The following is a 13,157-nucleotide window of genomic DNA, read 5'->3' as shown; positions in this document are numbered from 1 at the left end:
TCATCCAAAATGCCCATGGTATCCTCATTGAGAAACACTGATTTAGAGGAACACTGCTTTTTATCTTTTTCTGTTTGGGGTGGGGTGAAAGGGGAGTGGTATTTTTCATACAGAACATTTACATGGAAGGAGTAGACTATCCAGTATATCAGGTTCTGGTCCAAGTAATCAAAAGTGATTTAAAAACACGATTTTCAGATGTTCATTTATCTCCCAAATTATACTGCACTAACCTATTCAAAATTTCTGACATTTCTCTGGCCATTTGTTCCCTATTAAAAAAAAATAACATATCATGGTTACATTAAAAGACATACTATATGAATTACTTAAAAGAGTATCTTCAGTAGGATTATTGACTTCTTAACCATTTACAATTATTTTACTCTATAAAATCTGTATATAAAATACAGCAAAATTTTTGTTTAAATCCAGCTGAAGTTATTTGAACATGTCTCCATTTTAGCAGCACAGAGCTTTTAGATAAAATCTCACAAGAGCCACACTTATGTAGTATTTTTTATGTATAGAATATAAATAGCATTTTCTAACTGCATATAGGAAAGTAGGCAGTACACACATTCTATACAAGGATTTTTGAACTGGAGTTGCTTAATAAATATTAATTAGACAAGGCATAAAGGTGATAAACCAAGCTGATGTATTTCACAGTGTCAGAATTTAAAGACTGATGAATTCAAAGCTCTACATTCTAAATCAAAGCATGCTTAAAAAAAAAAAAAAAGAATACAAGTACATGATGTTCTTGTTAAGTTAAATATCTGAAGCATTCTGACTTTGCAAGCCATGTTTCCCAAAAGCAAAAACTTATTTTCTTTTATTACTCAGGACAGTGTAACTCTTCTCCATATTTGTTTAATTCTCTGGAATATACTTGAAGTTTCATTTTCATCAACACTTCAACTTCATTATTTTATTTTCCTGACCTTTGCTCTCTTCCTTCCACAATTAATTATTTTCTTACTTATTCTAGTCATCAGACTCTGGTAACCTCAAAACCTTACCAATCAGTAAAAATCCTAAGAAAAGAAGATGAGTATGTTTGCTTCAGGGCATAGCATAGTTTCCTGGAAGCCTGCCACCAACTGGGACCCTGATTTTCAAAGAAGGGAGGACTCCTGTATCCCAATGTCTTTGTAACGAACACTGGCTACTACAATCAGGTACTGACGGAGGTCTACCCAAGCAAACATACAGAGGAGGAGTAATATTTCAAAACATAATCTCAGAGAACAAACACAAAATAAAATACACAAATACAGCTGAATAAAAATTATCTTTCGATCACAAGTCTATCAATCTCTCTTTAAACTAGCAGTTTCTCAGAATTTTCTAACTTTCAAAATCAGGGTGATTTTGATCAATACTTTTAATTCTATTATCACCCCACCTCACAATTTCTGTCCCAGTATCCAAGAGCATCTGTTTTTACTGTCTCTTTCTCCTGGAAGTTCCTCCATTTCTTTTCCTACAGCAGATTTCAAGGAATCCCTGGCCTTTCAGAGCTCTTTACCACTTGGTCTGTTGACCTTACACAGAATTCTCCTTCTGCCCAGATACTACGCTGGATGACAATCGTTACGGATTCAATACTCTACCTGATCCTATGTTAATGCACTAGGCGCTACCCCAAACACACTGGACAGAAATGGCTCATGCCTCCAGGTACTATTTTCTTATGATTTTACCAAACTATATTCAAATGCTCACAATTTCATCTTAATTATGAGCTGTAAAGCTTATTTTGATTAATTTTTACTTAGTTCAAGCTCAAATGGTAACTATAGAGCAAGTGTTCTTAGGAGGGCAATGGTGTCCCCAGGAGACATCACGGTTGCATGATGGTAACAACAATGCTGTAAGAGTGCACTGCTGGCATTTGCTGAGACGGGGCAGGGATGCCGAATTTTCTGCACAAGGAAGAACTCTCCCATGTCCCATGTGACTTCACCATGTCCACCAGATATATAGATGAAGTATGTATATACATAATGTTTACATGTAAACAAAGTCTTACATGTACGTTTTTTTTGGCATGGTTTTAATATTCACAGAATTTTTCTAGGAATGCAACTACTGTTTAATTGAGAAGAGACTGTACTTTGCTTCATTCAAAACTTTACAAAGGATTGTTCACAATTTCATGACGTTTGAATGATACAACAGGTCTGTATCAATCTGCATTTGTAGTTGTCAAATTCATGGTGAGTCTATGTATAAATAAAAGCATCTGATTACTTATGTCCTCTGCTATAGTTGTGCACAAGCACTTTCATATTAAAATAAATATTTTATTATAAATGACTATACTCTTAGCTCTCCTCCACATATATTATTTGGAGGAGGGATTATTTATGTCTTACCATTTACAAAACATTTGTTATTGATGTTGGAAACTGATAATCAAGAACCACCACTAAAAAGTAGCAGTTGAGGTCCTTAAAGCTATTAAAAATCAGGTTTTCTATGTATTACAAATATTACTTGGATTCTCTCTCTGTGGGAAGATTTTGATAACAAAAAGATACTTTAGCACCAGATTTAGCATTACATTTATAACTTCAGATTATGACATAGTTTGGATATTAGTAGAATGAACTATCAGGTATTAAAAACTAAGCTTCTATTACTCAACCACTTTAAATATTTTATTTATTCTTATTCATACCCCCAAACCTGCTTCAATAAAGGTGTGTAAGGTGACGAATAATTAAAAAACACATAAAAGATAACGGGTGTCAAAGTTCAAACAAAGTTGGAAAACATGAAGAAGGAAACCAAATCATGAACTATTGTGATTGAACACTATACGAGAGCATTAAACATTTGTCTTGGCCAAGAAAAAAGGAAAATAATGAGCTACATCTTTTTCTTTATCTAATAAAGGAAATAATTCAAAATTTACTTCAATGGGGAAACTAATTCTTCTACTAAAGCAACCACATACTATTTTAAAAAGTTCAAAAGACTAAATGAAGTTTTAAAAGAGGGAAATGACATACGGTGTCATTCTGGGTCTTACTCCATCATTTCTGTGAAAAGAATGTATTTTAGTTAATACCATAAACAACTCTGAATTATGAAAATTTTGATCGTAAAAATCTGTTTCAATTCCTTATTGATTTTAAAACTCCATTATCTTTATTTAATCAAGTATGAGGTATGAATTTTATATATTTTTAATCTTTACTAAAAATGATTAGAAAAGAATGAACTAAAGGGATTCAATTCAATGAAAATTAAAGGAAAATATTACATCTAGATTAGTAAATTCGTATATAGTGAGAATTTAAATAGAATCTGGAAGTTACTTTATAATTTTAAGTAATTTGAAATCATCATTGTGCATAAAAGGATTATACATGTAATTGATTGAGATTATATTTTAAAACAGACTATATATGTGGAAAACAATTCTTACTTAGAAATTACTGGAAGAGAATCCAAGCTGAAAAAGTAACTTCAAATTGTTTATTGCAGCAGAATCCATATAAATATTTTTTAATCCATCAAAGAACCCAAGAACAACATTTTAATGCCATATGTTAAGAACAGGTTTCCTCAGAGAGTTCTAATAAACAGTTATAGAAAGAATCTAGTGCTAACAAAGGTAAGATAAGCATTCTGAAATGTTTATAGCCCACTAAAGTAAGATAAAATTATCGAGCATGGACAATCAGTATAGAACATTACCCATAATGAATTGCTAAAGCTTGGAGTGTTGTTAGTTGCGGTCGGGTTGATTCCAACTCATGGTGACCCCATGTGTAGAGAGTATAAAATAACTATGAGGTTCGAAAGGGAAGGAACTCACAAGAACCTGAAGGGCCAGGGAAAGCTCTGTGAAGATTTAAACAGGCATTCCACAGGAGGGGAACACCATTCCTAGACTGTCCACACGAGAGCAAAAACTGTTCTGCTTTTCAAGGTCATAATGGCCTGAAGGGCTCCTAATTACTAATCAGTGAGCCGTTATCTAGTTAATTCTGCTTAGCTTAAATCACAGGTAACTTACCATTTACATTAAAGGACCTAAATGGTCCACGCTTTCTCAGAGACCACCTTCCCTGGGAGAAGTGCACTGTCATGGATTGAAGTTTCTCCCCCAAAAATATCTGTCAACTTGGCTAGGCGATGATTCCCAGTATTGTATGACTGTCTACCATTTTGTCATCTGATGTGATTTCCCTACGTGTTGTATATCCTATCACTATGATGCAGTAAGATGGATTCGTGGCAGTTATATTGATGGGAAATACAAGATGAGAGAGTGTCTTAAGCCAATCTCTTTTGAGATATAAAAGAGAGAAGCAAGCAGACAGACAGGGGGATCTCATACGACCAAGAAAGCAGCGCCAGGAGCACAGTGTGTCCTTTGAACCTGAGGTTCCTGCGCTGACATGCTCCCAGACCAAGGGAAGACTGATGACATGGACCTTCCTCCAGAGCTGACAGAGAAAGCATTCCCCTGGCGCTGACGTCCTAAATTTGGACTTGTAGCCTACTAGACTGTGAGACAATAAATCTCTCTTGGTTAAAGCCATCCACTTGTGTTATTTCTGTTATAGCAGCACTAGATGACTAAGACATGGACCTTTCTGAAGATGGGAAGCAGTCCACATATGAGCCAGTATTTGTACATACCATATGGAATAACACTGGGTATGGCTTAATATTTCAGATTTTTAAACATAAAATTTGGTCATATGAGTACTAATAATAGCTCCATTAATGAGTCCCCTAGAAATGAACTTCAGTTATAATAAAGCCAGCTCTGTTAACTGCAGTACTTCCTCACAGATACCAAGAATAGCAACTATAAAAGCTTGGATTGTCTAACAGCCTGGACTAGTCGCCCTAGTCACTGAAGATACACAAAGGCTCCCAGTCATTCTGACATAACACAAGTGGAAGGAATGAAACAGCAGTGAGCTGAGTATGCAATTACAAAGGCCATAAAAAGCTTAAAAAAAAAAAAACCTTGTTGCCAAACCTGTTGCCATCGAGTTGATTTCTACTCATGGTGACCCTACAGGACAGAGTAGAATCACCCCATAGGGTTTGCAAGGAGCGGCTGGTGGATTTGAACTGCTGGCCTTTTGGTTAGCAGCCGTAGCACACCATAGCTCTTAACCACTGCGCCACCAAGGCCCCATCACAAAGGCTATAGCCAGGTGAAAATACTTCAATTACAGTGAAATGTTAATAAAAGGCCAAACATTGGACTCAAATCCAGAAGTTTGAGAATTATTATAATGCCCTGTATTTGTACAGGCCTATTCAATTTATATGGAGTCGCCATGAGTTGGAAACAACTTGAAGACAACGAACAACAACAATTCTGTTTATTTTCAATTATTTTCGTATAAAATTCAGACTCCAGAATTCCCCTATGTAATTACTTACTAGAAAAAAACGTGAAGGCAACCTACAAATACCCTTTTTTCTTTCCTAAACACTGCCCTGCCATTAGAATGCAAGTTATTCCTTTCACAAGGAAATCGCTCCATCTAGTGGCTGTGCTTCAATTATATTTTGTCAAAAACCAAAAACCAAAAAACCTGTGGCCAGTGAGTCCATTCCAACTCATTGTGACCTTATAAGATAGAGTAAAACTGCCCCATAGGGTTCCCAAGGAGCAGCTGGTGAATTTGAAATGCCGACCTTTTGGTTAGCAGCTGAGATCTTAACCACTGCACCACCAGAGCTCCTTAACATATTGGGCAATAGGTAAGAAAGAAACTTCTAGAATAAAAATTTGCTTTGCTCTTTAATTCTGAAAAACATGGTGACAGATATTTATGTCTCTCAATATATATATACAACATACTACCCAAAATATAAAGGTAGCCTACAAACTAGTTTTGCTTTGCTTTTGTAGTGTGTATATAAGTAAATAATCAAATAACTAGTATGTCCACATTCTAAAATATTTTGAATGAACTAGATATATTAAAACCTTCTTAAAACTTTTAATATGAACTTTCACAGTCCTCCACATGCCAATAAACTATAGGATTTAGAGATAACTAAGAAACCAGAGGAGACACAAAACACTTCAGTGTGATTAATCGTTCTTCTTGGAAAGGGAAACGCATTTATTCTAAGACATTGTGAGACACTGGAGGATAAATTTCTCCTCATTCCAAGTGTTAGGGTGTAAAATATACATATGTTAAAAAAAAAAAAAAAGTTGCATTAGGAAAATAATAAATCTCAACCCAAATATATTAAACTGAATTATATTAATTCCTATGCTAGAGTATAATGACAGGTATTTAGAAATTCGATTTCTACCCAATATACAATACTCTCAGACAATTTCAGAACAGAAGTTGAGATATTTCCTGAACAAAGTGCTCACTAACTGAAGTATCAGTTTTACTTCTCAATAGTTTATCAATTTGATGAAAAATCAATTATTTCATTCACTTGGGTATGTAAGTGGGTAAAAATAATTTTAAAACATTTTTATTTAAAATATATGAGGACCTGAGGAGTATGATTTTCTGTTTTCCTTTCCAATGGAAATGAGAAGCAGAGAGGCAAAGAAAAGCAAAGGACAGGGTGCCACACCCCACCCAAGGGCCCCGTACCTCCGGAGCACAGGGTCAGCCTGTGCCTCGTCAGTGATGAGCTCCGCTTCACTCTGGGCGATCCTCAGGGCCAGCTCCCGGTCCCGGCGCTCCTGCTCCAGAACCGCCTGCTGCTGAGATTCCTCCTCCCTCTGTCTGGCCAGTTGCTCCTCCACTTCAGCCTGCCAAGGACAGAAAGCCAGTTTCACTAAGAGGTCTCCACTTGCTTACTTGACCATCCCAATTATTGTTAAAGGGAAAGGGTAACTGTTCCATGCAAGTTCGTTACTGAGGAATATTGTTTAGCTACAAATCTCTTCAGTCTCTAGTCTCTTCTATATTAAGATTCATGCTCCAAACAAATCTCCATCTTTCCTTTCTTTGCTAATTCCAAAAGAAGGTAGAGGGACCACAGCTCCACCATTCTAAAGAGTATCCAAAGTATCACGAGTATTCTAGGTATCACTAAGACAGACTAGGAAGAAAGGCCTGGCAATCTACTTAGGAAAATTAACTAACGAAAATTTTATGTGTCACAAAATATTATCTGATATAGTGCTGGAAGATAAGCCCCCTAGGCTAGAAGGCACTCAAAATACACCACGGCTGCAACAATGGACTCAAACACACCAATGATCATGAGGATGAAGGACCAGGCAATGTGTTGGTATATTGTTCATAAAGTTGTCATGAGTCACAGCCTCCTTGGTGGTAATTAACAACAATGACTAGATATCATATTAATACCAACACCCAGCCAACAGATGTCAGAAATTTTAAATGATGGTTATACTTAGGATATATTATGAAAGCCAAGACAAAGAGAGACTCAAATACATGATCAACTATTCTGACACAGACACAGGACTTTAAAAAAAAACAGAGGCAGGGAAAATATCATAATTCAAACCTATTAATACCAATAACTACAAAGTGTTATAACAGTTTTTTAAAACACAGTAATTATGTTTTGAGTAAATGTTCATGTGAATTTCCCTTAGGTATTATAATAGCAAAAATAACAAAACTAATATTTACTGAGCTAGGCACTATTCTAAATGCTTTAACATGTGTTAACTAGTTTAATGTTCACAGCTATTATCCATCCCCATTCTGGAGAGAAAAGCATGGCCCAAAGAGTTACTTATTATGACCTGTGCAATGCCACAATTTCTACCAGTGACAGAGCAGGATTTGAACCCACTTACCTAACTCCAAAGTCCCTTCCCATAACCACTTCAGAAACTCCCTTTGGTCTCAGGGATAAACTAGCTTATTTAGCACATCAAGATCTTGTTTTCACTTCTTTTGTTTTATAATGTTGTGGATTCTATTTCGATAGATATTCAATCCAAATTATCTAATAAATTCATACCTGAATACGTTTTTCGTCATCCTCCCTTTTCTTTCTCTCTTCTTCTTCTTGTTTTCTCTTTGCTTCCATCTCAAGTTTCCTAACAACAAATAGAAAACTCTTTTAAAATGTAACAGAAAATAAGGAATCCTTCAGAAGGCAATTTAACTACTAATAAACAAAGGATACAGAATGGAACTCAAATTAACCTCCTAGTCATATACATTATCAACTTATTTTGAATAATATAAAATCTAACTCTACTGATTTTCTGAAATAAAACAAATGTAATTATATTCCACAACCTTTAAAAACTGTAGATCAGCCTGGTTACAAACCCTAGCTGTAAGGTCCTGATTACATGTGTTTCTCTGTACCCTTTCTCCAACTAAATAACTCTTAAGTTTCTTCCGTCTACCTTCTCATGGAAATCTTCTAAAAAGTTGCCAGTTTTTAAACTGCAGAAAAATTGTAGTACCCATTTTTCTAGCTTACAATATACATGTCATAATTTTAAAAAAGAAGCTAAGAAATCCTCAGGTGTAAGATTCTAACCAAAACTCAGATTTCAGTTGCAATCATTTTATTTATGTCATTCTTATTATACAATAAGCTATTTTATCAACTTTCAAACTTATTCAAAAATTAATTTTTTAAATGTTAGTTTTAAAAATAAGAGTATTCATTAACTGCCGTCAACACCAAGAATTCACTACGCTGGTCATCTCTAATTCAAATAACCACAGTATAAACGGCTTACATCCGCCTTTCCGCCTCTTCCTTTCTTCGACGTCGTTCGTCTTCTTCACGTCTTTTTCTTTCTTTTTCCATTTCTTCTTGAATGCGTCTCAGCCTTTCTGCTTCCTCTTCCTGCTGTTTTTTCTTCTGTAATGCACTGAGGAGTCCCTCTGAGCTTTTAACTAGTGCATCGTACTCTTTCTGTATTTGTTCCCTTGTCATCAGAGTGGACTTAATAAACAAAATAGAGTATGTAAAAAGCTATCTCTGCACACAAATGTTTGACCCTATTTTCTATCAATCAAATAATCAAATATCTAAGGGTGTACTGTGGCAGGTAACATATTATAGTTAAACAATATTTTTTAGGAATAATTAGCTAATTCAGCTAGTGTTTCCTAATCTTTAATGAAATGTTAGAACAGTACCGAAGGAATATTTAAGAAATACATCCAAAATTGTTGGTTGGTTTTCCTAAGTTAGTCTTTAAAAAATATGGCTGGTTGATTTTAACTGATAATGACATCACATAAATAGAGATAGCCTCTGACATATTTGTAAAATCAGCTAAGTTTATCTATAGGATTGCCATTCTTCTCCTGGCCTTCTTTATCCTTTATCCTACCTCCAAGATACTTACCATTGTCTACATAAAATATCTGCAGAAAATGACAAGAAGCTCATTTTAAGGTATTTATTCTAGTCTATGTAATTCCAAAGATACAGGACCATGAACCAAGGATTAAGGAGACCTGGTAGCACAACAGTTAGGCACTCAGCCACTAACTGAAAGGTTGGAGGTTCAAACCCACCCAGTAATTCTGCAAGAGAAAGACTTTGCAATCTGCTTCCTTAAAGATCCAGAACTAAAACCAAATCCGCTACTGTCAATTCCAACTCATAGCTACCCTGTAGGACAGAGCAGAACTGCCCCGTAGGGTTTTCAAGACTGTAAATCTTTACAGAAGCAGACTGCCACATCTTTTTCCTACTGAGCGGCTGGTGGGTTCAAACCACCAGCCTTTTGGTTAGCAGCGGAGCGCTTAACCACTGAACCACCAGGGCTCCTTCTGTAAAGATTACAGCCTACAAAACCCTGTGGGGCAGTTATACTTTGTCACATGGGGTCGCTAGGAGTCTAAATCATCAATGGCACCTAACAACAACAACAACCAGGGATTAATGTTTTTTTTATACAAAAGCATTATGAAATAAGATGAAAAAAAAATTAAGACCCTAAAACATAACTTAGGAAAAGATATGAACAGACAAATGAAATATAATTAATAAACATATAGAAATTTTTTCAATCTCACTATTAATCAAAAAAGTGAAAAACATTTAAAAAAAAAAAAAAAAATCTAGTTTCCCTAAAAAATCAAAGGGAAAATTGCTACTTTCGTAACAGTTAAACTATATTATAACCTACATGAAGATGATGGAATAACACAGACAAGGCATATAACATGATGTTAGAGATACAAAATTAATAAATGTTCATTATGATAAGGACTAGATAAAAATATATGCATATTAAATAAAACTAGAAGGCAATATACCATAGTATAATAGTTGAATTGTTACTGTAGGGGGATTAAGGTTTTTCTGGTTGGTTTTCTCCAAATTTTCAATAATATTACATTACTTTTATAATTTAAAAATTAGTTTCTGAAAGCAGAAAGCATCAAATTAAAATAATCTGCAGTAATTCTTTCTCAATTGTGATTATGCAAAAGCTTATCAATGAAGTATAGTATTTAGTTACTATTTTGGGAATAAAATCTTTCATAAGAACAGATGAAATCTCATTATGAATTGTCTTCCTTTTTTTCTTTTTGTTATGACAATTTTCAAACATAGAGGAGAGCAGAGAGAATATTACAATCAGCATCCACCCACACCATATAGACTCAATATTTAACATTTTTTATCTTTAAAAAAATAGACATTTTTCCTATATAATCTCAATGCAAATAACCAAAGATGTTAAATTATATAAAAGTCAAAGTCATTTGGAGTAAAAGTACATACCTTAATTTTGGCCATCAAAGCATCAATAGAAATCTCAAGATTCTTGACCTGTTCATTCATTTCTGGTTTTCCATCTTTCAATGCACTTACTACTTCATTAAATTTACCAAGTCGTTTTTTCAGCGTGCCCACCTTAACCAGGCCATCGATGCTGTAAAGATGAGATACGTCATCAGAGTTTAACTTCACCATTTAATGATATAGGAGGACTTTTTTATAAATAAAGTGTTAAACACATAGTGCTAAAATTTCACTTATGTTCTCAATATTATTTAGTATTTCCTTTTCAGATCTCTTGTTGAGGGTAAAAAGAAATAATCAAATATGGGTGTGAATGATATCAATGTTTGTCAATGCAATTTAAATCTACATTTAGAATGACAAAAATTAAAAACTCAAATTATAGACTAACGTAAGTTACCTAATCTCTTGGTGAGGTTTTAACAATCAATAGTTATTTAGACCTTCATGTTTAAAAAGTGCAAACTAATACTGAAAGACTCAAATAAGAAATAAACACTAAATTTACAGTGAGACTACATAATTCCTATAGATAATCTTGACAAATATGGTCAAAATATTGAGACAAAGAGTGTAAGTTTCAATATTTCAGTAATAAAATTTCAGCTTTTAGCAATGTCAATTTGACAGTTCTCAAGAAACTCAAGTCATTAAAATAATCAGAATATCCATTCTCTAACCATTTATTTCAATTTTTTGTAATGTTTACATTGGAGGAGTCGTGGTCAACATGGCAGAGTAGTTAGACACTTCTATATCCCTCTTACAACAAAGACCTGGAAAGACAAGTGATTTGATTCTATGTGAACATCTGGCGGCCCTGAACAAGGCAAGGTTAAGAAATCCATCTGAGTCATACGGGAGAGGAAGACCGTTTGGAAGAGGTGAGAAGCACTAGAGCCGCGGCAGTGAAACTGCAGAGACACCGCCACGCCGGTCCACAGTGAAGAAGGCAAACAGCTGTGCTGTGCGCGCACTTGAAAAGCAGTTTCCACATCGAGAGAGACCCAGCAGCAGAGATTCTGCTTGGACACTCTGAACCAGTGAAGAGCAGTTCCCAAGAGGCTAGGATAAGTACATGCGTACCCGCTTTCGCGGCGATTAAAAAAAAAAAGCCCATTTGGGAAAAACTTCTCTCCCTTTTACCTCCTACCTCTGTGCTCTGCACTGGATTTGGGAAAAACCTCTCTCCCTTTTACGGCCTACTTCCGCACTCTGCACCAGATTTGGGAAAAACCTTTCTTCCTTTTACCTCCTCCCTCTGCACTCTGCACCGGGAGTCCACTGGGCCGGAAGTAGATCCCAAAAGGCACCCTGACCCATTCTCCTGGCCTTGGAGAGGTAACAAATAAGCTGCTGGCTCCCCTAGACCAGGAACACAGAGTCGGCACAGCTCCTTTGCTGGCCACAGAAATCAGGGGTCCGCAGACTCTGAGTGCCTTACACTCCTGTATAGACTTGTGGGGACCCATCTCAACAGCCTTAGCCCTCACTGCCACAGTACAACAGGGCAAACATCTGAAGTTTAATTTCAACTGCTTCAGCTTTGAACGGGCAGATCTGTAACCCTCAAAACAGCCCTGCCCCTCAAGTAGGCACTTTTATCGATCTGTAGAAGGGTCTGGAGGACTGGTGGTAGCTCCTAAAGTGCTTAGTCACCTGCTACAGGAGTTCAAGAAAAAGTGGTGCCCTCGAGTCTTTGTTGCCAACGGAGTGGGGTGCTCTTAGCCCAGCTGCAAAACTCACCTACCTATTCACCCTAGAGAATAGGGAAACGCTTTTCTTTCAGACTCTCAGGGGCAGCCGTCAACCCCCTGCCTGGCTCAGCACATGATCCCCTACCACAGCCAGAGTCCAGTGCCTGCACCAATCACCCATGCCTCTCTAGGACTGGGGGTGAGAGCCTGCATCACACACTTGGTGACCGACTGCCTGCACACCCGAGCTGATCCCATATAGGAAAATTTAATGACTCCGGTGTGCACATACTTAGTTACAGATCTATCTGGTGACAGGACATTAGAGATCAAAAGGTGTCAAAAATCAAACTAGTGCACACGAGCAGCCTATTTGGGCATATCAGAACAAAACAAAATAAGAAGCTAGGTCTCACTAAGCAAACACAAAATAAAATTATAATAAATTATTGATTGCTCAGAGACAACAGTCAATATCAAGTCACATAAAGAGGCAGTCCATGATGGCTTCAGCAAGCTCACAAAATAAGGAATCAATAAATTCTCTGGAGGAAGAGAATTTCTTGGAATTACCAGAGGAAGAATACAGAAGATTAATATACAGAACTCTTCTAGAATAAGAAAGGAAATTCGACAGAATGCAGAAACAGCCAGGCAACATACAGACACAGTAGTAGAGGAACTTCAAAAAGTTATTCAAGAACATAATGCCAAATTTAA

General features: G+C 36.1%; 1 protein-coding gene across 1 annotated transcript in view; it reads right to left on the bottom strand.

The window, feature by feature from the left end:
• Positions 1-13,157, bottom strand: part of MYO6 (myosin VI) — a 103,843-nt gene that overhangs the window by 13,040 nt on the left and 77,646 nt on the right. The window contains exons 24-27 of the mRNA XM_023725061.1: positions 10,720-10,870; positions 8,711-8,919; positions 7,972-8,050; positions 6,618-6,778 (exon numbers count right to left, since the gene is read on the bottom strand). Coding sequence (XP_023580829.1) covers positions 6,618-6,778; positions 7,972-8,050; positions 8,711-8,919; positions 10,720-10,870 — 600 coding nt within the window. The remainder of the gene's footprint in view (positions 1-6,617; positions 6,779-7,971; positions 8,051-8,710; positions 8,920-10,719; positions 10,871-13,157) is intronic.

This window comes from Trichechus manatus, unplaced genomic scaffold (assembly GCF_000243295.1).
Source record: "Trichechus manatus latirostris isolate Lorelei unplaced genomic scaffold, TriManLat1.0 scaffold00283, whole genome shotgun sequence".
NCBI lineage: Eukaryota > Metazoa > Chordata > Mammalia > Sirenia > Trichechidae > Trichechus > Trichechus manatus.
The sequence above is the reverse complement of the archived record's forward strand: the minus strand, read 5'-3'. Positions and strand labels throughout refer to the sequence as shown.